Raw genomic sequence first — 23,856 nt, 5'->3', positions numbered from 1 at the left:
CCTCTCCCCCGAGCCCACCTTCATCTGGCTCCCCCATCTCTTCTTTAGAGCCAAGCTGGAAGGTCCTCTCCCTTAGGGACACTTCAGTGACCCCCGAAATCAGGCCACGTCCCCTTGCTGAGGGACCTCATGCACCACACTCTCTTCTCTAACACTTTGTGCAACTGTGACTCCATCTGCACATACCGAACGCTCTGAGGGTTACCTGTCTCCCCGCTGGACTGTGAGCTCCGTGGAGGTGGGGACTCTGTCTCTTATCCTCCACGTTATGTCCCTGGAGACTGGTCCGTGTGAAATATTCGATCAGAATGTATCAAGTGGATGAACTGCTGAATGACCGTGAATGAATGATGGTGAAGGCGTTATCTGGTGTTTAACACCAAGGTTGACAATATGGTCTGAGTAGCCAGGCCATAGAGCTAAAGGGACCTACATATAGTCACACAGGTGGTGCGGACTCAAGGGAACACCCACGCCCCGACCAGGTCCAGGTGTGTTTCTGTTTTACTGTGTCTTTCTGTCTCACTGGCTAGGCCCCAGTCTTCCCTCTTCCTTCTGATGTGGTGAGAACCAGGTACCATTGTGGCCAGGATCACAGATGACAGCTCTCCACAGAGTGGTCAGTTCTTCCCTGACCCTGGCTGTGGACAGCCCTGTTCGCTCCAGTGTTTTGGTCTTACAGGTGAGCTGCCCCATAGGAGGGGAGCCAGGGCTGGGAGAAGGCGGGGTGAGCCAGAGCAGCCTCCTGTGTGGGGTGGACGCAGAGGATGGGCCTGCTGGTTGGAAGGCAGGCCTGGGACAGTGCCTCTGCAGAGGATGGACTGGCCCCTCATCCCCATCCTATGCTTCTTCCAGGTCACCAGGGCAGGAGGAGGCTGGCCCTGCCCCACCCCCCAGCCATAGCCTCCTGAGGATTGGCCTCTTCTGCCACGTGGTCATGTGCATTTGTAAAGAGTTCCAGGTCACCCCATGGTTTCAAATATCATCCAAGGGCTGTTGCCAGCATCCACATTTGTTTCTCTAGCCCAGATACCATCCTCTGGGTGTTCCATACGCCCTTTAGAAGGAACCCATCACCTTCCCTTCCTGCCCTGCTTCTATAAGTGCCCTCAACTCAGTAAATGCCAACCCTGCCCTCAGGAGCCCAACCTGGGAGACTTGGAGTCATTCTGAGCATCTTCTTCTCTCTTCCAAGCAGTCAATCTCAGGGTGCAGTCAGTTTACCACCTAAAAGTTTCTTGAATCTCTCAACTTCCATTGCAGCCCCCTCGAGTTCATCCTCACACAGTAGCCAGAGTGAGAGTTTGAAAGTGAAATTTTACCCTTTCACTCCCTTGCTCTAAACCCCTCAATGACTCCTGGCCAACATCAGGATGAAGATCAAACTCTCTCAGTTCAGTTCAGTTGCTCAGTCATGTCCGACTCTTTGCAACCCCATGAATCACAGCACACCAGGCCTCCCCGTCCATCACCAACTCCCGGAGTTCACTCAAACTCATGTCCATCGAGTCGGTGATGCCATCCAGCCATTTCATTCTCTGTTGTCCCCGTCTTCTCCCACCCCAAATCTTTCCCAGCATCAGACTCTTTTCCAGTGAGTCAACTCGACACATGAGGTGGCCAAAGTATTGGAGTTTCAGCTTTAGCATCAGTCCTTCCAATCAATACCCAGGATTGATCTCCTTTAGAATGGACTAGCTGGATCTCCTTACAGTCCAAGGGACTCTCCAGAGTCTTCTCCAGCACCACAGTTCAAAAGCATCAATTCTTCGGCGATCAGCTTTCTTCACAGTCCAACTCTCACATCCATACATGACCACGGGAGAAACCATAGCCTTGACTGTGACTTAAAGGCCTGTGTAGCCTTTGCCTAATTCTCCAGCCTCATTTTTCATTCTCCCCCCATCACCCCAGGACACCATGCTCAAACCCCCTTAACTATGGTTTGACTCACTAATCTGCTTTGTCTAGGCCTTTGTTCATTATATTTCTCCATCTAGAAACTCTGCCTGTCAAACTCCATTCCAGCCTTGAGTTCTCAGTCTAGCAAGTGCTTCCTTAAGGATCCACCCATGCTCACCCCTCCACCAGACCTGGGCAAGGGGGCCTTCTCTGCCCCATCATCTCCTTCCTGTCACTACGTTTATGAGGCTGCATCGTCACCTTCTGTTTCCTGACCTGAGTGGGAGGCTTGTACAAGTAGAGTCTTGCTTGCTGTGGTCACTGGTGCATGCTCAGCCCCTTGCCCACCTGTCTGGTACGTCCACACAGAGACAGACAATGAAGGAATGAAAGCTTGAAGGAACCAAGGCCTTCATCTTCCCAGCACCCTCTTACCTTAGTTTGACAAGTCCTTGGTTGCTTCCGGGTAATTCTCTCCTTGCCTCCGCTCCTTCTGCCACTCCAGCAATCCTGTGAGAGGCTGTGTTCCCTCCTGCCCACAGCCAAGGAAAGCAACTCCTTTCTGCTCTCTTATCCAGTCTCCCTGGCCCGGTGACCTAATTAACGGTCCCCAAGTTGTCCCAGCACTTCTGTGCCCTTTCAAGATCTTTTCCCTTCTGAAACTCACCTTCTGGTGTGACTTCCATAAATTTTGCACTTTTGTTTTCCTGATGCTGTTCAATTCTTGCATCCCCAGGCTGAGTTCAGCCCCTGAAGTAATTAAGGTAACAATTCAGTTATTTCATCTCACCTTTAATCTTTCCATTCCCATCACCACCTAGGAAGCAGTGGAAATAGGATGTAAACTATTTCCATCCCAAATCCACGTCTCCCCATCCCAAATCCACGTCTCCCCTTGCATTTCCTATTTGGTTCATGTCATCAGCATCCACCCAGTCGCCTGAGATCCAGACCTCAGAATCACCGTTCACTTCCCTCTTCCTGGTGGTAGTCGCTAAGTCATGTCCAACTCTTGCAACCCCATGGGCTGTAGCCTCCGAGGCTCCTCTGTCCATGGGATTTCCCAGGCAAGAATACTGGAGCGGGTTGCCATGTCTTTCTCCAGAGGATCTTCCCAACACAGGAATCAAACCTGGGTCTCCTGCATTGCAGGCAGATTCTTTACCAACTGAGCTATGAGGGAAGCCCAAGAATTCTGGAGTGGGTAGCCATTCCCTTCTCCAAGGAATCTTCCCAATCCAGGGGTTGAACCTGGACCTACCTGCTTTGGAGGCAGATTCTTTACCATCTGAGCCACCACCTCCTCTCTATCTCTAGGAAGTCTTCAAGATTCTTCTCTCTCCTGGTGAGGAGTCTCTTAAATCTGCCCTTCTCTCGCCACCACCCAGGCCCTCATCCATCTCTCCTCTCCTGGACTAGAGTCACCTTCTGATTGGTCCTCCTGCTTCCAGCACCATGCCTCTGTCCACACCCATCCACCCGTGCACTCGTCTGTCTAACCATCCATCCACCTGTCCATCTACCCACCCGTCCATCCCCCATCCTTCAGTCTGCCCTCAGTGATCTTTGTAAGTTACACATTGGTTAGATCATACCTCTGCTTAAGTAACTTCCATGACTCCCCACTGCCCACAGCAGGCATTCTTAACATTGGGTGCACATTAGACCCTTCTGGAGAATGTTTTAAAAATACCAAGTCTCTCTCCCCCAGAGAGTCTGATTTAATTGGTCTTGGAAGGGGCCTGGATCTTGGTGTTTTTAAAAAGCTTCCCAGGTGATTTTAGTGTGCAACTCGGGTTGAGAACCATATGGCCTAGATGATAAAACCCCAACTCGTTAGGCTGGCATTCAGCTCCCCACAGTCAAGCCTTTAACCGATCTCCCCATCCTGTGTCCTCCCCAACACACTCAGGATTTAGCTCTGCTCTTCTGCTCCTAGCTCTGCGGAGCTACTTCTTTGTATCTACAGGTCCCTCTGCCTACAATTCCATCTCTCTCTGCCCCTCTGGAAAGCTCCTACCTATGCTTCAGAACCCAGTACAAATGTGACCTTCTTGTTAGGTTTTTCTTCCACAGCTTATGCTATGTGTCAGGCATGTTTCTGAGCACGGATTATGGTAACTAAGAGAGAAACACTTCCTGCTCTCAAAGAACTTCAAGTAGGGCAAAGGGTGGGGAGTGGAAGCTCCTTAGGGCAGAAATCCTCAAACATGAGTATGCATCACAGTCCCCTGGAGGGCTGGTCAAAACACAGATGCTGGGCTCAGGGCCAAGACTTCTTATTAAGTGGTCTAGGGTAGCCCCAATAATTTGCATTTACAACAAATTTCCAAGTGGAGCTGATGCGTCTGGGCTGGGCTCCACCTCTGAGAACTCTCGTCCTAGAGTGAAGTCAGAGGCATGCTCTCCAGAGAGTATCATTTAGGCTGAGACCCAGAGACAGGGGGAAAAGTGGGGCTCATGCACTCTGGATGCACAGAGTGTGGGAAGTCCCCAGTGGGGAGAAGTTGGCAGGAAAGCACAAGGGATGATGTGACGGGGACGTAGGTGGAACTCCACGTCTTCTCCAACTTCTCACGGAGAACGGATGCTCTGCACGTCTCTATCATAACGTTCAGCACCTTCCACTGTAATCCTTTTGCCTCAGCTGCCTCATTAGGAGCCCCTGGGAGGCAGGTTTGTGCCACAGTCACCTGAGACCTGACGTGGAGCAAATGCTGAGGGATTAGGAGGATAGGAGGTTGGGCTGTTGGATTTCAGTGTTCCGGCTTTTTCTCTAGGCTGAAAGCAAAAGAGAAGATGCTTCGTTTATCTTACAGCATTATGTCTCCTTTCTTTCTCTTAGAGGTTTCTAACCTATCTATCCTCTGTCTAAACCAAATTCCCTTCTCCCAGATTCCTGTTTCCTGGACAGATTTTTAGCCCATTTGGTGACAGAAAAGTCAACTGGCCTCTCCTCACCTATTTTTCCCAAGCCCAGGGTTTGGGTGGAGTAAGGGGGGGCAGTCACAGCTGCCCAGAGGCCCTCAGGGCTCCCCTCTCCCTTACTTTCACTTGACTTTGGGAGGATGATATGGTCATACTGGGAGTCAGCCGAATTCCCCTCCTCAAAAGTGCTAATAGGAGGCTGCGTTTGCTGAGAAAACCCTGGCCAGCCCCCAGGGGGAGCCAGGCAGGCCTGGGGGATCGGACCTTGGACAAGGCACCCTAAGGTGATGAATGAGCCTCTGCCTCAACATCACCTTCCCACCTTGGAAAGAGGAGTAAGGGTTGTAGGTCAGGAACACAGCCCTGATGACCTGTGTGGCAACATGGGGTTATTGGTTTGACCCTGGTTTCTAATTATCCTTCACTCTTCCTGGACACCAGGGTATATACACACTTTACTGAGGCTAACAGAGGGGGCTTTGGTAAAGCACAGAGAAGACAGAAATATTTCATTTCCTAAGGAAACACTGATGCACAGTGGCCCCAGCACTGCTCTGTGACCTTGGGAGGACTGCTTCAGCCCTCATGGTCTCTGTTGCTGTTAAATGTGTTATAGGAAAATGAATTTGAAAGGGCCCCACTAAGGTCAAAAGAGCTGCGGTGGGTGACAACGTAGAACATTTGTGGATGGCAATTCCAATGAGCTGTCTTGGTTTCTATAGGAAAGACCAATATCTCCTCTCGCCCGTGAACTGTTGGTATCTAGTCCTGCACCAGACCAGGCGGGAGAGCCGAGACCATGCCACCCTCAACGACATCTTCATGAACAATGTCATTGTCCGCCTCTCCCAGATCAGTGAGGATGTCATCAGACTCTTCAAAAAGGTGGGTACTTGGGCCACCTGGGTTTCTGCCCCAGGCTGCCGTGGTGAGGCTGCCAACCGGGGTGGGGTGTGGTCTGGGAACATGGGACCAAGGGGCAGGCGTGTTGAAGGGGACAAGAGGCTGAAGATTGGACTTGGGCCCCCAGGCTCCAAGTTTGAGTCCTGGATGTGGCTGGGGTCTTGGCCACTTCAGCAACCACCACCACCACAAAAATAAAAACCTTTGCATGGTTAGGTAAGTTGTACATTCTTTCTAGGAAATTTGGAAAAATAGAGATAAGCTCACACAAAGAAAATAACATCACCTGAAATGTTATCTCTCAGCCATAATCACTTTGGTTGTCAAAGGAATTTCTTTATATGTACATGTGTAAATACCTTTTCTATGACTGCTTGTATTTATACATTTTGTAGAATATGTGTATACTTTTCCCAAATGAGGTCAGACTGCATGTGATTTTACTGCTTATGTTACCTAACAAATTGGATAACACTGATTTATAAAATTTTTCCATATCAGTGAGTATAATTCCACAACATTTTGAAAGATTACATAGTATTTCATCATATAGATATACCCTAGTTTATTTAACCAATTGTTTATTGTTGAACACTTCAGTGATTTCCATATTATTTTAAATATTGCTGCCATGAGCTTCTTTTATATACACCTTTGTCATATTCAATGATATTTTTTAAAAATTTAGGTATAGTTTATTTACATTATATTAGTTTTAGGTATATAGCATAGTGATTCAGTATTTTTACAGACTGTATTCCATTAAAAGTTATTACAAGGTAATGTTTATATTTTCCTGTGGTATACAGTATATCCTTATTTTTTACTTATTTCATTTATTGTAGTTTGTATCTCTTAATCTCATACCACTTATTTGCTCCTCTCCCCTTTGGTAACCAGTTGTTTGTTTTCCGTATCTGTGAGTCTGTTTCTTTTTTGCATATACATTTGTTTGTATTATTTTTTTGATTCCACATATAAATGATATAATACAGTATTTGGCTTTTCTGAGTTATTTCATTAAGCATGATATTCTCTAGGTTCATCCACAGTGTTCCAAATAGCAGAATTTCATCATTTTTATGGCTGAATAATATTCTGTTATATATATATATATATATATACACCACAAGTTTCTTATTCATTCATCATTTGATGGGCTACTGCTGTTTTCTTAAGATCAGTTTCTGTAACAGGAATTTTAAGGTCAAAGTTTGCTCATTTGTTTATCAAATGAGGTTAAGATCATCTACTTCCCAGGGCAGCGTGAGGGTTAAAAGAAGTGCTGCATGTGAAGGAGGTGGCTGTTATTGAGAAGTGGTTCAGGGTGTTGTCTTGGGTCCAGAATTCTTAAATCTCAGGGTTCATTTTCCTGGCTGCATCGTTTATTAGCTGTATGTCTTTGGGTTTGTTACTTAGACTCTCTGAGCCTCAGTTTCCTTATCTGTGACATGGGGATAGAAATACCCACAGGGCAGCTGCTTGGGTTGAGAGGGTTGTTAATCCCTGTAAAGCATGGAAAGCAGAGCCTGGCACTGAATAAATGCTTGCTCCTTGGAAGGAAAGTTATGACCAACCTAGATAGCATATTAAAAAGCAGAGACATTACTTTGCCAACCAAGGTCCGTCTAGTCAAGGCTATGGTTTTTCCCGTGGTCATGTATGGATGTGAGAGTTTGACTGTGAAGAAAGCTGAGCGCCGAAGAATTGATGCTTTTGAACTGTGGTGCTGGAGAAGACTCTCAAGAGTCCCTTGGACTGCAAGGAGATCCAACCAGTCCATTCTAAAGGAGATCAGTCCTGGGTGTTCATTGGAAGGACTGATGCTATAGCTGAAACTGCAATACTTTGGCCACCTCATGTGAAGAGTTGACTCACTGGAAAAGACTCTGATTCTGGGAGGGATTAGGGGCAGGAGGAGAAGGGGACGACAGAGAATGAGATGGCTGGATGGCATCACCGACTCGATGGACATGAGTTTGAGTGAACTCGGGAGTTGGTGATGGACAGGGAGGCCTGGCGTGCTGTGATTCATGGGGTCGCGGAGAGTCGGACACGACTGAGCGGCTGAACTGAACTGAACTGAGGAGACTATTACTCTTAAAATGATACAGCTCATCCGTTCTTGCCTGGTGCCAGTTTTAGGGAAGAGGTGACCTGGGATTGCCAGAGACACAGAGGAAGATGCCAAGTTGGTTTGAAATACAGTCATCTCTCCCTGGTCTGTATGTGGATTGTCTGCTTTGAGGATGTCTTCTGTAGCAAAATTGTAACTGCAAGCTAATTCCCTCCTGCCAAATCTGATCTGATTTCTTCCTGGGGCCGTGTTTATGAAGTGTTGTTGTTGTGTCCGACTCTTTGCAATCCCATGGACTGCAGCATGCTAGTCTTACCTGTTCTTCACTATCTCCTGGAGTTTGTTCAAATTAATGTCCATTAAGTTGGTGATGCCATCCAACCATCTCATCCTCGGCCGCCCTCTTCTTTTGCCTTTAATCTTTCTCAGCAACAACAGGGTCTTTTCCAATGAATCAGCTCTTCGCATCAGGTGGCCAAAGTATCAGGTGGCTTCAGGATCAGCATCAGTCCTTCCAATGAATATTCAACATTGATTTCCTTTAGGATGGACTGATTGGATCTCCTTGCATTCCAAGGGATTCTCAAGAGTCTTCTCTAACACCACAGTTCAGATGCATCAATTATTTGGCGTTCAGCTTTTTTTATTGTCCAGCTCGCACATCCATAGCTGACTACTGGAAAAACCATAGCTCTGACTAGGCGGACCTTTGTCAGCAAAGTGATGTCTCTGCTTTTTAATATGCTCTCTAGGTTTGTCATAGATTTTCTTCCAAGGAGCAAGGGTCTTTTAATATCATGGCAGCAGTTACCATCTGCAGCAATTTTGGAGTCCAAGAAAATAAAATCTGCCACTGCTTCTACTTTTTCCCCTTCTATTTGCCATGAAGGGATGGGACTAGTTGCCATTATCTTAGTTTTTTGAATGTTGAATTTTAAGCCAGCTTTTTCACTCTGCTCTTTCACCTTCATCAAGATGTTCTTTAGTTCCTCTTTGCTTTCTGCCATTAGAGTGGTGTCATCTGCGTACCTGAGATTGTTGATATTTCTCCTAGCAATCTTGATTCCAGCTTGAGCTTCATTCAGCCTGGCGTTTCACGTGATGGACTCTGCATAGGAGTTAAATAAGCAAAGTGACAATATACAGTCTTGACGTACTCCTTTCCCAATTTTGAACCAGTCTGTTATTACATATCTGTTCGAACTGTTGCTTCTTGACCTGCACATGGGTTTCTCAGGAGACAGGTAACATGGTCTGGTAGTCCCATCTGTTTAAGAATTTTCCACAGTTTGTTGTGATCTACACTGTCAAAGGCTTTAGTGTAGTCAATGAAGCAGGAGTAGATATTTTTCTGGAATTTTCTTGCCCACTCTGTCATCCAGCAAATGTTGGCAATTTGATCTCTGGTTCCTCCGCCTTTTCTGAAACCAACTTGTACATCTGAAAATTCTCGGTTCACGTACTGCTGAAGCCTAGCTTGAAGGATTTGGAGCAAACCTTACTAGCAGGTGAAATGAGCTCAGTTGGTCAGTAGTTTGAACATTCTTTGGCACTGCCCTTCTTTGGGATTGGAATGAAAACTGACCTTTTCCAGTCCTGTGGCCACTGCTGAGTTCTCCCAATTTTCTGACATTGAGTGCAGCACTTTAACAGCATCATCTTTTAGGATTTTAAATAGCTCTACTGAAATTCTGTCAGCTCAGTTAGTTTTGTTTGTAGTGATGCTTCCTATGACCCACTTGACTTCACCATCCGGAATGTCTGGCTCTAGCTAAGTGACCACACCACTGTGGTTATCTGGGTCATCAAGACCTTTTTTGTAGAGTTCTTCTGTGTATTCTTCACATCTCTCCTTAATCTCGTCTGCTTCTGCTAAGTCCTTACTGTTTCTGTCCTTTATTGTGCCCACTCTTACCTGAAATGTTCCTTTGATATCCTGCAGGTTTCTTGAAGAGATCTCTAGTCTTTCCCATTCTATTGTTTTTATTCTATTTCTTTGAAGTGTAGTCTAACTTTAATGTTTGCATAAGCAAACATAATTAGGAAGGTAAACACAGTATAATAAGAAACATTCACAGAGCGCTTTGCAAAGCCATACAGAAGTGATTCAGACTACTTGGTCCCATCACAGGCCCCTGCCTGCAGCCACCACTATCACATCTTTTTTCCTGGGTGAGAGGGACTCACAGAGAAAGGTCATTAGGTCCTTTAGGAAATGGAGGGTCTTTTCCTGAGCTGAGCCCTGGACAAGTGAGATAAATCTTTTCAGTTCTCATTTAGGCTGACAGCATCCTCACTTGTGATGGAGGTTAACAGGGTGGAAAATAATGAAGAAATGTCTACAGCTGAGCTCCTGGCTGCCTTGTTACCAGGCCTGTGCCTGTAGAACAAAGAAAATGACCCGGCCCCTCTGGGTCAGGAGAGAGCTGGGGATGAGCCTGATGGGCTGATTTAGCACAGTGTGGCCCCGTGTATCCTATCAGTTATGGATGATCTCAGCATCGAGGCCCGCATCCTTACATGAGGATAGTTCTGCAGAGGCTGGTGTCTGGTCAGACTGGGGAACAGGATCATCACTCAGCCCAATTTACAGATGAGAAGGTAAAGCCCGAGAATGGCCAGTTGTCATCATCTGCAGGAGACACCACCCCTGGGCTTTGGGATCTGTCTCAGAACTGCCTCTCACTAGAGGTGAGACCCTGAGTATGTCTTTCAGAGACTCAGTTTTCTCATGTGGGAAGCAGAGATGGAGACAGTGCCACATGGGGGCATGGAATTCCTTTACCGTCTGCTAAGTCACATTCCCGCATTGCCTCTGCAGGAGTGGCTTCCAGGCCAGGCGTCCCTCCTGGGCCTGGGACTGGGCCTGGGCCTGGGGCAGTGGCCCCACCTGCCAGCTTCTTTGACTCAATAACTCACCCTTTCCTGATTCTCTGTTCTCCCTTCTACAGTGCAGCGTATTATGCCTGGAGGCAGCAGCTCCCATTCCATAGCCATTCTGGGCTTCTTCTGAGCAAATGGACTTGTGCACGCAGGTGGCTATTGCTTTAAGTGTGAGAAGTGGATCCACCAGAGTGGAACTGTATGAAATCTTAGTGTTCACTGTAGTGATCAGGACTCTTTCAGTTGCAAACAACAGAAACCCAGTTCCACTAACTTGAGGGAGGAAAGGGAGCTTATCTGCTCTTCTGAGCCAAGACTGTCTTCCGGCATGTGGGCTTCAAGGGCACAAAGGATGTTGTCAGAACTTAGTCTCTCTGCAACTCTGCTCCAGTGTTTTCTGTTTTCCAGTTCTTTTGTTTGTTTGTTTAGTTTTAAGAAGGGTGGGAGAAAGGCTGATGTATAGTCAGTCTCTCTCTGTGATGACAGCATGGCCCCCACAGCCCCAGGCTTACATACTACCTACTTAAAGTCCAGCAGAAAGTGAGAGGTCCCTTCTCCCAGAACTGGGTCTCTCAGGTTCCGACTGACCCAGCGTGGATCACGTGAGTGCTCCTGAAGCTGGACCTGTTCTGGTGAGACGCAGTGCAGACCCACCAGGCCTGGGAAACACATCCCTGAAATCGGGTGTACACTCAACTCCCCCGGATGCAGAGAATGGCTGAGGGTGGTTCCCCAGGAAAAACTGAGTGCTTTTCCTTACAAGAGGGGTGAAAAATAAAGCAATGGATGTCCTCTAGGTCTTCTCTTCCAGTCCTTTTATTATCTTATTCCTGAGCTCTTCTCTCCCTGCCAGATCTCCCCCAACTCGGCCTCTGCAAAGGCCGATAATACATTATCTTGTATTCCATTCAGGGACAACTGAGATCAATTGAAAATTCTTCCCAATGTTGAGATAAAATCTTCCAGGGTTTTCACTCAAAGTCCTGTGAGCCACCTACATCAATTCACATGGAAACCTATCTGTTACTTGAAGACAGAAATCATGACCACATACCCAGGTCCGGCCTGCCTCTAGGTGAACACACCAGGTTCCTTCAGTTGACCCCTTGTGACTTGGCTTTGCATTTTCTCTCTTCCTGGGTCAGACGTCAGGGCTTCTCTGACCTGCAGAAATTAATACTCAGAACTCTACAGGAAGCTCTGAGCAGCTCGGAAGAGAGCAGGGCTGTCTAGACACTTTATTTCTAATAATGAAACCTATGAAGGCACTTGCTTTTTTCATGATCGTCTCATCACATGGTTGACTCACTGAACTCTCAGCTCAAATCTCCTGGGGATTTTGTACCAAATGTTTTTTAATCTATCCTATGAATTCTGCACTTGTGTTTCTTTATATTTGCCCTTTTAAAACTTCATTTTATTAGATTCTGGCCATATGGGATCAGTGTCCTTATTTAAGTGATTTTTCAAATAGCAAAATTGGTCACTTTTGCAGGAGTTTCCTCTTTCCTCCTCTGTGGGAAAAGGCTGTTTTATGACTTTTCCATGCCTTTCTCCTCTGCATTACCTTCTTCATGTCAGTTCTTTGGCCCCATCTGATTCCTTTCTACTTTCATAGTGAAGATAGAAAGTGGAACAGAGAATTGAGAATGAGTTCAGCAGTGGAGGTGATGCTTGAATTGGACACTGAAGGATGAATAGGAGTCTCTCAAGTGGGGAAAGGAGGTTAGGAGTTCAGTGTTAGGACAAGGGTGGGAGTACAGTGGCAGAATGTCAACGATGGAGGTCCAAGGCAGCTTGGGACAGAGGCTGCAAAATGGTGGTCCCCAGCTGAATTTGGTTCTCAAGTGTAATCTGCTTGGCCCTCACTTTGTTAAGAAAACTTCAACCAATATTTTAAAATTGTGAAAATTCACATAAAAATCAGAATTTTGAATTTCTCTCGAAAAACCAGCTCTGACAGTCCCAGATCCATATGTGGCTGTCCAGAGCTGAGAAGCTGCTGGCCCTTTAGGCAGGGCACACTCACTCCACTGCCCCACAGCCCCCGCCTTGTCTGGCGCACAACACCAACCCCTTTATTTTAATAGCTGCTTGGTCCTTTGTGTAGTTGAGTTTTTGGCTTCATCCTGAAACAGGATCTACCAGTGGTTCTTCAAGTCTAGCGTCAGAATCAGCTGGAGGGCTTGTTAAATGCAGATTGCTGAGCCCTAAGCCCCCAGCTTCTGATGCGCCAGGTGGGAGTGAGGCCTGAGAACCTGCATTTCTAATGAGTTCCCAGGCGCTGCTTTTGCTGCTGACCTGGGGATCACACATGGGGAATGATTTACCTAGTCCCACCTCCTGGTTTTCCAGTAAGAGCAGAGTTCGGCCCCTAACGCAGGTTTCCTACTCCGGGTCCAGCCCCCTGTGGTGCACCAGCGGGGAGGGTCCTTCTTGCTCTCTCTTTCCACCTCAACCATTTCTGAGGTTGAGCATTGGAGCCCATTTCATTTCCAGCCTCAGCTTCCTTAACAATAGCCATCCATTATCCTCTGCTCCGATGCCTGCAGAATTTAATTACTTGTCCCAACCCTGGAGTGAGTTTGATTGTTGGAAGCTGTGGTGTTCTGAAGCAAGCGCTAATGAGGAAAGACTCTTAGCAGAGAAGAGAGGGCATTCGGGGGCCCTGTGTTTGAAAGCAGCCATTCACGGTGTGGCAATAAAGGCTTGGTCTAGAGTGAGCTTTCTCGTTCCCGCCTTGAAGATGTCTGTCGCATTTCATAAATAAATCAGGGCTTTTGTATCTAATAATTGCCTTGCTTTGTAACCAAGATCAAAAGCACCAATGGCCTTGGATTCAAAGCCAAGTTTATTTATTTAATTTTTTTTAATTTTTGGGTTGCAGGAGAGAGTGAGGGCTTGCATGCTGGAGGGTCCAGCTCTGAGGCCTGCCTGGAGAGCGAGCGAAGTGGGCAGACTGCCAGGGGGCTCGGAGCCTTCAGCTGTCTCCACTGTCTCCCAGGGAGATGAGTTGTGAGCACTCGTCCTGCCAGTGCAGCCTGCTGACCTGGTCGCTGTCTGGAGTTCCCAGCTCACCCAGAAAACATGCGTTAGTGCTCTTATCACAATAGATATACAATAATCATAGATAACAATCAGTGCCTACTGTGTGCTGGGCTCTGGGCTAAACATTCACCTCTTAAAGCATTAGAGGAAGAAGCTGTCATCACCCCCATTTTACCGACGAGGAAACTGATGCCGATAAAGGTGAAGAAGGGATTTGAATCCATCTTTGTCTGATCCCAGAGCCCACGCTCAATGGAAAAGGCAGGCGTTAAGGAGGCAGAAGGATGAGTCAGACATACTGCCTTCCCTCAAGGAGCTCACAGTGAACAGTGGACGTGAAGACAGGCGTGTATGAGTGATATCAGTATTCAGAAGACGGAGGACTTTTAATCTGGGCTGGGGGGAAGTTTGGGGAAGGTTTTGTGTAGGGGATGCAGCATTTGTAGTGAATCTCGAAGTGAGGCTTAGGATTTATGCCAGCCTGGGTTCCTGGGAAGCTGACTCCAAGACAGGGATTACATTGCAGGGATATGTTAGCCAGTATTCTTGAAGTCCACCCCCTTGCAGAAGGAAGGGAGAGAGGCAGGATTCAGGGAATGTGTAGTCACAACAAAGGCCTCAAATGACTCCTTGGGGAGTTCTGAGGCTGGGGTGGCCCTTCTGGGTTGTCCTGGTTTGTGGGAAGGAAGCTGGGCCTTTCTACCTTCATGTTGCTCCTGGGAGATGTGGCCTTGGGCAGATGCCTGTTTGTGAGGCTGTTCCAAAAAGGGCTGACGGGGGTGTCTGCAGACAGTACTCCCCACAGCTGAGGGAATACGTTCCCCAATCCTGAAGGCATTCTGAGGGGTGCCTCACTGTGTCCCCAGCAGACATGCGGAGATTTGGGAAAAGTCAGAGGATTCTAGACCGAAGCAAAAGTCCATTGGCAGAAAAGTCTGGTCCTGTATCGTAAGCAGGTCGGCCAACCTTGCAGCGTGGTGTGATGGTTAGGGCTGTGGATAGACTTCAGGGTCCCTGTTCTGTCACTGTCTAGCTGCATGAACTCAACCTAATCCCTAAATCCTCACGGTTTCATCATTTTCAAAATGGAGCTAATTAAAAACTTCCTTCTTAGGGTTATTGTAAGAATTAAAAAGTGATGATATAAAATGTCTACCTGGTATGCAGTAAGTAGTCATTAAATATTAACTACTATTAGGATGATTATTGGGAAATAATAATCCTTTGAGAAAAAATGCAGTGAGAATTAAGTTCAGAGATGGGATAAAGAAATATTCAGGCACACAGATTAAACAAAGGGTCAGAAATAAAATATGCTCAGGAAATTCACTGATTACTTCTAACTTATTGTCTTTTTTTAAAATTTATTTAAATAACCTCTTATTTCCATTTCTTGCCTTTTGGACCTTAATTGGTACAGTGGAGAGAAATGGCATTCTTAACTTTTATTTTAATTAAAAAAAATTTTTTATATAGTGTTGTGTTAATTACTGCTGTACAGGAAAGTAAGTCAGTTATACATATATAATATTCTTTTTTAAAAATTTATTTTTAATTGAAGGATAATTGCTTTACAATATTGTCTTGGTTTGTGCCATACACCAACTATATATATATATGCTGCTGCTGCTGCTGCTAAGTCACTTCAGTCGTGTCCGACTCTGTGTGACCCCATAGACGGAAGCCCACCAGGCTCCCCCGTCCCTGGGATTCTCCAGGCAAGAACACTGGAGTGGGTTGCCATTTCCTTCTCCAACGTGTGAAAGTGAAGTCGCTCAGTCGTGTCCGACCTTTAGCGACCCCACGGACTGCAGCCTACCAGGCTCCTCCATCCATGGGATTTTCTAGGCAAGAGTACTGGAGTGGCTTGCCATTGCCTTCTCCATATATATATGCATTCTTTTTCATATTCTCTTCCATTATGGTTTATCGTAGGATGTTGAACCATTTCTTTTTAAATATTTATTTGTTTATTTGGCTGTATTGGGTCTTAGTGGGAAGATCCCCTGGGGAAGGAAATGGCAACCCACTCCAATATTCTTGCCAGGAGAATCCCCTGGACTGAAGCGACCTAGCGCTCATCAGGTCTTAGTTGAGACATGCAGGATCTTTGTTGCATCAAGCATCTTTGTTGCATCTCTTGTTGTGACACACAGACTCTCTAGTTGTGGCGTGAGGGCTTAGTTGCTCCGCACCACATGAGATCTTAGTTCCCTGACCAGGGGTCAAACCTGAATCTCCTGCATTCCAAGACGGATTCTTAACCACTGGACCACCCTTGAAGTCCCTTCAATACATTCTTGACTTTTAAAAGCATGCTTCTAACTTTTCACCATTTAATTCTTAGCAAATTAGGAATAAATGGAAACTTCCTTAGCCTGATAAAGAATATTTACCAAAAACCACCGGTAAATATTGTACTTCCTGTTAAAGAGTTCAGCAAGATGGCTGATTACAAGATCAATATACAAAAATTAATAATGTTCCTGTATGCCTGTCATAGCCAACTAGAAAATGTAATTTAAAAATGCATATATTAGAATACAGAATGATTGAAAATTAATGCCATTAGTGCTATAAATTATCTGCATCATAGAAATTTTGATGTGATATTTTCATTGTCATCAGGTATAAATATTTCATAATTTCCATTTTGCAATTTCTTCTTTGCCCATGAATTTTTCAGAATTATTCATATTTTAGTTCCAAAGATTTTTTTCAAAGATTTTCTTTGAAACTTTCTACTTGCTTTAAATTTTTAACTTGATTGCCCCATTAAAAAGAAAATATTTTCTTATAAAAAGAAAATAAGTAGGTTATATCTTTTTGGTATTTGTTGGAGCATTTGCCTTATCAGATATCAAGACTTCCTCTTAATGTGATAGTACAACGGGGCGTGCTAGAGCTGTGCCAGGTAAACTAACAGGTGGGTGAGATCAGTGCTCAGAAACAAAGCCCCCCGCAAAATGGGAACACAGTATGGCAGTAGTGCATTACAGACTCGGGAAAGGACAGCCTGTTTAGAAAATCGGGCTGATTCCACTGGTTTCTTGTCCATTTCTTGTTATTTTTTAGGAACCGGTTTAAACACACACACACACACTTTTTTTTTTTTTCCATATGGAAAAAAATTAGACCTCCACCTTAGTTAACAAAAATATATTCTAAATGGGTTAAAGTGCTAAAGGTAAAAAATAAAACTAAAAATTTTTGGAAGAAGATGTAGTAGAAGGTTCTATTTAAAACCTTAGAGGTAGGAAAAAGTTGCTTAAACATAAAGCACAAAACAAAAGAAGCATACACCATAAAGGAAAATAATGATAGATTTCATTATATAAATTTTATTTAAATGTTCTATTCAATAACAACTGCAACAAATAAATAAAGAGAAGATACAGACCAGGAAAGGAAAAGATATTTGGCATGCATAGAATTAATAAAAGGTTAATAACCAGAATATTAAAAAAAAAATAAGAAAAGTGCAAATAACCCAGTAAGAATATGGGTTAAAGATATAAATAAGTGAGTCACAGAAAAGGAAATTTAAATGGTTAAAAGTGTAAGAAAAGATGCTCATACTTACTGGTAGTCAGGAGAAGGTAAAATAAAACAAAATGAAACACAGTTTGACTCCTCTTCGGTTGGTCAAGCAATCCAAGTGCTGGCAAGAATGTGAAGCAGCAGAGCCACTTGTGTCCTCCTAATAAGCATGTAAATTGGACTCGCCCCTTTGGAGAAGAGTGGGAGTGTCCAGTGACAGAGAAGGAAGAGGTACATAGCCTGTATCCCAGCAGTTCCACTTCTAAGTACGACCTGAGATGGGTTCTTGAATAGGGGGTGATGCGGTCAGAGCCAAGTTTAAGGATGATTGATTTGGTGTATTTGATGGCTTTGAAAAGAGAGTTGCTGGACTCAGTTGTTCCACATATACACTAACGCACACGTTAGTGGTGAAAGGTAACAGGGGCTTGGGTCCGGGAGGTTGATATGGATGGGTGGATCGATGGGTGGATGGGTGACGGGTGGATGAGTGGATGGGTGGGAAGGTGGTGGATTGATGGGTGGATACACAGGTACAGACATTTTTGAAATGCTAATGAAATCCTCTATTACATCCTCTACACAAACAATGCAAATAAAGTAGAAGATCAGATTAAAAAATGACAAGGAGGTTGGAGAGTTGTCTCAGGTCAGTGATTCAGCAGGAATAAATGATCAGTAATGTTTTAAATCCAACAAATAATCCTGACAACATACATATCTGCCTTGAAGAGAAAGTAGACGGGGAGAAAACAGCTCAAGGCTGAGGGATTTCTGGTTTTTGTAGCTATGGGTTTTTCAGAAAGACATGTTTGTCACACTCCTTAAGACTCAGAGACCCTCAACTATCCCCTGAGCCTTTTGATGCTTATCTGTGAGAGATTCATGTCCCTCCACCTTGCAAAAAAAAAAGAAAGAAAATCTGAGACATAGTCAGGAAAGGCTGCTCCTGAGTATGTTCTATTTTCACAGAGACTCAGCCCAGTAGTCCATGCCCTGTCCTCCTACCTTTGCCACGAAGCCAGTGGTTGGGGCCAGGACTTGGTCATAGAAAACAGGAGATTCTACTAAACAGGGCTGTCCGATACTGACAGTGACCTAAAGGAGAGCCTCTTAAATAGCAGCATGCTTTTTATAGTAAGACAGAGGAATGTGTGTGTTTTATAATTATTTTGGAATATTTGGGGAAAAAATTCTTAAGGCACATAGAGTCCTAGTTCTCTCAACAACAGAGTGGAAGCAACAGAGTGAAATGGTTGAGAATCATGTCTACTACCTCTGTGATCCTGAGCAAATTCTTCACCCTCTCTGAGGCTCTGTGTCCTAATCTTTAAAGTGGGGTTATAATAGGGGTTATATCCCATGAATTACTGATATTAGGCTTATGTCAGTTATTGTCTGTAACGCAGTTATCATTGGGCCTGGTACATGCTAAGAGATCAAAGAAACAATAGCTATTATTGTTGTTATTATCCTTAATGATAAGTATTATAGTGCTGGGACTAATAGTACTAAGCATTGTTACTAATGATGATAACTTATTATTAATAATATTTAGTATTATTAGGAATGATTCAGAAACTCCTGTCTTGACCACATCAGGTCGCTTGGTCATGCCATTCCAAGGTATCCTGGGGCTTCTTCAGACTTGTTATTTTAAGCATTTATGAAAATGAAGGCTTTCGCACAAACAGGGTCCCAGAGAGATGGTGGGAGTAATTAGGGGGTTAGACAGACACAACGCCAGGCTTATTGCCTCAGCCCGTGGCGGGGCTCCTGGGGAGATACCAGTGGGGCCCACCTCTGTCCAGGGCATTTGATGAGTGGGTGCAGGGCCTTCCTGTTTCCTTGAAGCCTGACCTCCCAGCACGGATGTTCCAGTTCCTTTTGAAGACAAGTCAGTGACAACATTTGGAGTCGCAGCCACAGGAGAGGCTGCAAAGGGGAGGAAAGAAGGGAGGTGTTGAGGAGCAGGGAAGGAAGAAGGTGGGGGAGGGGGAAGGATAGCAGAGGTCCAGGTGGAAGGTGGGCAGGGTGTAGACTGAGGAGGCCGTTGGGAGGCAAGGGGTGGGGACGTGCCAGAGCGCTGGCTGCCGGGTTACTAGGCCACTACTTGGAGAAATCAGCCAGTCAGCTGTCCAAGCGGCCGTGTTCAGGGATGAGCCAACCCTCCAGGACAGACTTGGAAATGCTCCAATCCCTCTGAGACACACCCTTCAAGCCTTTGCTTTAGAAATAAAAACACAGTCTCCCTGGGAGATGGCCAGTGCTCACATATATCATTTATTTAAATAGGGAACATCTGTGGGTCTCCAGTTTTGTTATTTGATGAGAAAACAAGCTGGAGTGTGGAAAAGCAGTGGATTAGAATGAAAAGAGACAGAGGTTTTGGTTTTTACTTTGTTTTGTTTGTGTATTGGTTTCCCATTGTTTGTTTGGAACCCCAGAACTAGGGAAGCCGTGGAATGTTCCCAAAGGGGGAAAACCGGACATGAGAACATCAAGCAAAGAGAAAAGGGAGACAGATGTTGCTGACTCAACTCCTGATGAGATGGCTGGAGTTGAGGCCGGTTCCACCTTACTCCCTACCTTGCAGTTTCCTAAAGCGTTTTTTTGAACAGTGTCCTCTGAAGAAGTAAGAGGGAGTCCTGTGATTAAAACTCAGCATTTTAATGTTTTCTAAATGTTCAGAGTGACCAGCTCCACATTTGAGTTAGCTTGAGAGAGACAGAGACATACCCTTGAAGCTGCTGCTGCTGCTGCTGCTGCTAAGTCGCGTCAGTCGTGTCCGACTCTGTGCGACCTCATAGACGGCAGCCAACTAGGCTCCTCCATCCCTGGGATTCTCCAGGCAAGAATACTGGAGTGGGTTGCCATTTCCTTCTCCAATGCATAAGAGTGAAAAGAGAAAGTGAAGAGTACTTTTCAAATACAGTTCATAAAGTCTTAGGATCTGTAGTAACAGTTTTGAGGGTTTCCTCTTAAAAGCGAGATTAGCTCTGCACTGGAAACCAAATCCAGTCATCCTTGGCAGGACTTTTTTGGTGAAAACATTGATTTCACTCCAGAACCATTGTGTCAAAAAATGTTTTTCAGTTGGTGCCATCTTGATGTGAATGTATGTGGTGTTTTTTTTTTTTTTTCCAAAAAAGTGAGAGTCAAAGGTGGCCTTCCTAGTGGCTGTGTACTTCTGCCTCTGTGTTCCACTCAGCTCATGCACAGGGGTTATGGAGCTCCTTTTGTACCTCAGTCTTTGTTATCAGCACTCTGGGAAGCCAGAGTCCCAGCCTCTAAGGGGCTTACACTCTCTCTACTTGGTTGGAAAGTTGTTCTTTTGCAGAAACTGTTTGAAAGCCGGTGTTTGGTAGAGGGTTTTCAGAAAACTGTGTTGCCCCATGGTCATTTTTGTGTCTTCATGCTAAAATAAGCACAGAATGCATCAGTATTCTTTCACATGAGCCAAGTTGGAAATTTACAAGATTCTATAAGCTGGAAAAGTCCACAGGAAGATCTTATCTAAGCATCACGAGATCAGGGCACAAATACTGTTGTCAAGACCCCGACTATCCTTGTGGTGGGCAGCCCAAGACCCCTGACGTCCTAGCTTAGCAACCCCAGAGGAGAGAGGATCTGAGAATATGGTTCTTAGAAAACTTCAGGGAAGATTCTCATCAGCTCAGCCTGAGATATGTTTCCATCTCTGGCCCAGTCACTGGACACAAGGCGCCACAGCACCTGGGCAGCCTGGGTCCCATGCCGGATGGACCATCTGGTGTGACAAGGCAAGCGGCAGTCAGTCCCACCCATGATGTTTTGTTATCAGAGCAAGGAGGAAGGAAGAAGCCAGAGATGATCAGCATGGCTGACTTAGGCCTAGCAGGGCAAGTGAGCCAAAGAGTACCAAGTCAAGGAGAACTTGAGCTGCCTGCAGGTGAGGGCAAGGACCGGGAATATAGATTTTTGCACAAATGGTGAGAACATGCACATGATGGGTGGGTGGAGTCCAGAGGGCATGCCTTCCTTTGCAGCCTGGACTTCTGGCCTGGACTCATCTCTGTGACAGCACCGCAGTGGCTTCTCTTCACCCATGTGCCCGCATCTCATCTAGGTGCTGGGGAAACAGGCCACAGAAAGTCCTTACGAGTGCCAGCTTTGGGGTTAGACCAGCCAAAACCTGAGCCTGGCTCTGCCCCTTCCTAGCTGTATAGCCTGGGGCAAGTTGCTTAACTCACTTGAGCCGCCAGCCCTCTTCTGCCACGTCAGTATAATAGTACCTGCCTTAATGGTTTCCATTAGATAACGTATGGAGGTGACTTTGGACGGTGTTTACCAATGTACTCCAGAAATGCTGGCTGTGGCTGATGGAATGGGGGCCAGGTCTCACTCAGCTTTGAGTCTTTAGTGCCTAGTGGAGGCTGGTGTTTAGTAGGCCATTCAGCAAATGCTTGTGTAAATCAAACTGAAGCCAGGTGAGGACCTGGCCACAGAGCTCTAGGAAACAGTACTGCAAGCAGGAGGATGGATTCAGGGGTGTGGGATTCTACAAAGGCAGTGGTGTCGGGGTCCACAGGGGAGTCAGGAGGTTCATTCTCAGGAAGCAGACTCTTCGGCAGCTTCAGAGGTAGGGACACGAGAACGGCGCTTATGTAAAGATCCTCTCACAGGTTCAGATTCAGCAGCTCTGGGATGGCTGTCTGGATGAGCACCAGGAGGATACAGACAGCCACTCCAGGGAGACCCCACTGGTTTCTGGGTCATAAACTCAAATGGACAAATGAATGGAGGTTCTGTGGCCAACCGGAGAGCACAACCCATTCAGAGGGGCCTCCGTTCTCCAATTTGGGGAGCTCAGCCTCTCTGGATCTTTTAGTTTTGCAAGAGAAGCTGAAAATCTGGACATGTAAGGAGAATTTTTTATTTTTAAATGCTGGGAAGAGTCAGATTTTTTTGAACACTCTGAATGGCCAAATAAAACACATCTGTAGGCCAGAAAGGCTGCCACTTGGAGTCCTTGGGCAGTGGTTCCACCCAGGGTGATTTTGTCCCCCAGGGAACGTTTGGCAGTGTCTGGAGATAATTTCTGTTGTTGCATCTTGGGATTGGGGTAGAGGGTGCTTATGGCATCTAGAGATTAGAGGCCAGGAAGGCTGCTAAGTATCTTATAATTAAGCCCAGGACAGCTCCACAACCCCCTTCAGAGTTATCTGGTCATAAGGGAAGTTTAACTGTCCGTAGCCATGGGCAAAAAAAGAGGCAGGGCTGGGGCCACCTGCCACCTGATTTTACAGACTTTGGGCTCTGTTCTTCCAACTGCAAGGAACCAGGGCTGCTGTGGTTGAACCTGCGTTGGCCCAATATAATCATATTTTACAGTCTACATACTTCTGTGCATGAAGGAAGCAACGCACCACCCCAGCCTCTATAGGCATGAAAGTCATGCGAGCAGTGGGGACAGAGAGTGTGAATGCACTGCCCCTGGGGTCCCCTAGGGCTGGGCGTGATGTTTGCCGGGGATGGTCAGGGATTTGGCCTCCCGTTCGTGATGGAATGTTTGGTTTGGGTTCCTCATTCAGTAGTTTCTGGAACTGTAGTTGAGACTATTTCCTTTCCCAACAAAACCCAACCATAAAAAAGAAAATGCCTTTAGTCCTTCACAGTTCAGTAACTATTGGCTGAGCACTCACTGTGGGCAGTCCCATCCAGGCTGGTGCTGATGGGGAGAGAGCAGAGACTCAGGCAGTTTCCCTCTGGAAACTTACTGCCCCCATCCAGCCCACCCTCCAGCTACCCACAGCTTCTTCTTGAAAGAACACAGACTGCTCATCAGACGCTCTTGCTTGCAAACCTTCAGAGGCTCCCAGATCCACTTTGTCAGCCTCTGTGATCTGGCCCAGCCTCCGGGTCAAGCATGTCTTCTGTTCTTCTGTTGTTATGCTTCTCTCTTTGCAAACCATACTTTCCCCTGTTCCTGGGGAACGTGCCTTTGCTCAGGCTGTGGCCTTTGCCTAGAATGCTGTCTCTGGCCACCCATGTGAGGTGAGGTGGTTCCTCCAGCCTCTTTATCCCCTCATCCCATATCACCTCTTTCACTCTTTTGAGCCTTTTCCACATCATGCCATTTTGGTTCTTGACCCTTGATCCCACCAAACTGGGAAGAGTTGATAAAAAATTCAATTATGAATTCCCTTTCCTAGGCAACCTCTTCACGTTGCCCCTGGCATCCAGTGGGTATTGATTCAGGCTGTAACACGATTTTCCAAGCTCTTCACCTGTGTCTGGTATGATACCAGTGCTGCCATATGTGTCATCTCTTTCCAGGCTCACAAGGACTTCATGACACTGATGGCTTCGTTCCATGTTTATGCATAAGGAGGCTAAGGCTTAGCAGAATCGTCACTACGTTCATTCATAGGTTCACTCAGCAAGCGCATTTGATGAGCACCCACTGGGTGACAGGCTCTGTGGCATCACGGGAAGAGTGGGAAAGTGAGACACTGCAAGCTGGGTACCGGGAAACTGACTCTGAGGCCTAAATTTAACAGCAGATAAATTTAACAGGGAGATACTTGGGATCC

General features: G+C 46.0%; 1 protein-coding gene across 1 annotated transcript in view; it reads left to right on the top strand.

The window, feature by feature from the left end:
• Positions 1 to 23,856, top strand: part of SRGAP3 (SLIT-ROBO Rho GTPase activating protein 3) — a 251,993-nt gene that overhangs the window by 138,652 nt on the left and 89,485 nt on the right. Inside the window, exon 3 of the mRNA XM_055414378.2 lies at positions 5,553 to 5,715. Coding sequence (XP_055270353.1) covers positions 5,553 to 5,715 — 163 coding nt within the window. The remainder of the gene's footprint in view (positions 1 to 5,552; positions 5,716 to 23,856) is intronic.

This window comes from Moschus berezovskii, chromosome 24, assembly GCF_049115385.1.
Source record: "Moschus berezovskii isolate FMDL1 chromosome 24, NW_MosBer_1.0, whole genome shotgun sequence".
NCBI lineage: Eukaryota > Metazoa > Chordata > Mammalia > Artiodactyla > Moschidae > Moschus > Moschus berezovskii.
The sequence above is the reverse complement of the archived record's forward strand: the minus strand, read 5'-3'. Positions and strand labels throughout refer to the sequence as shown.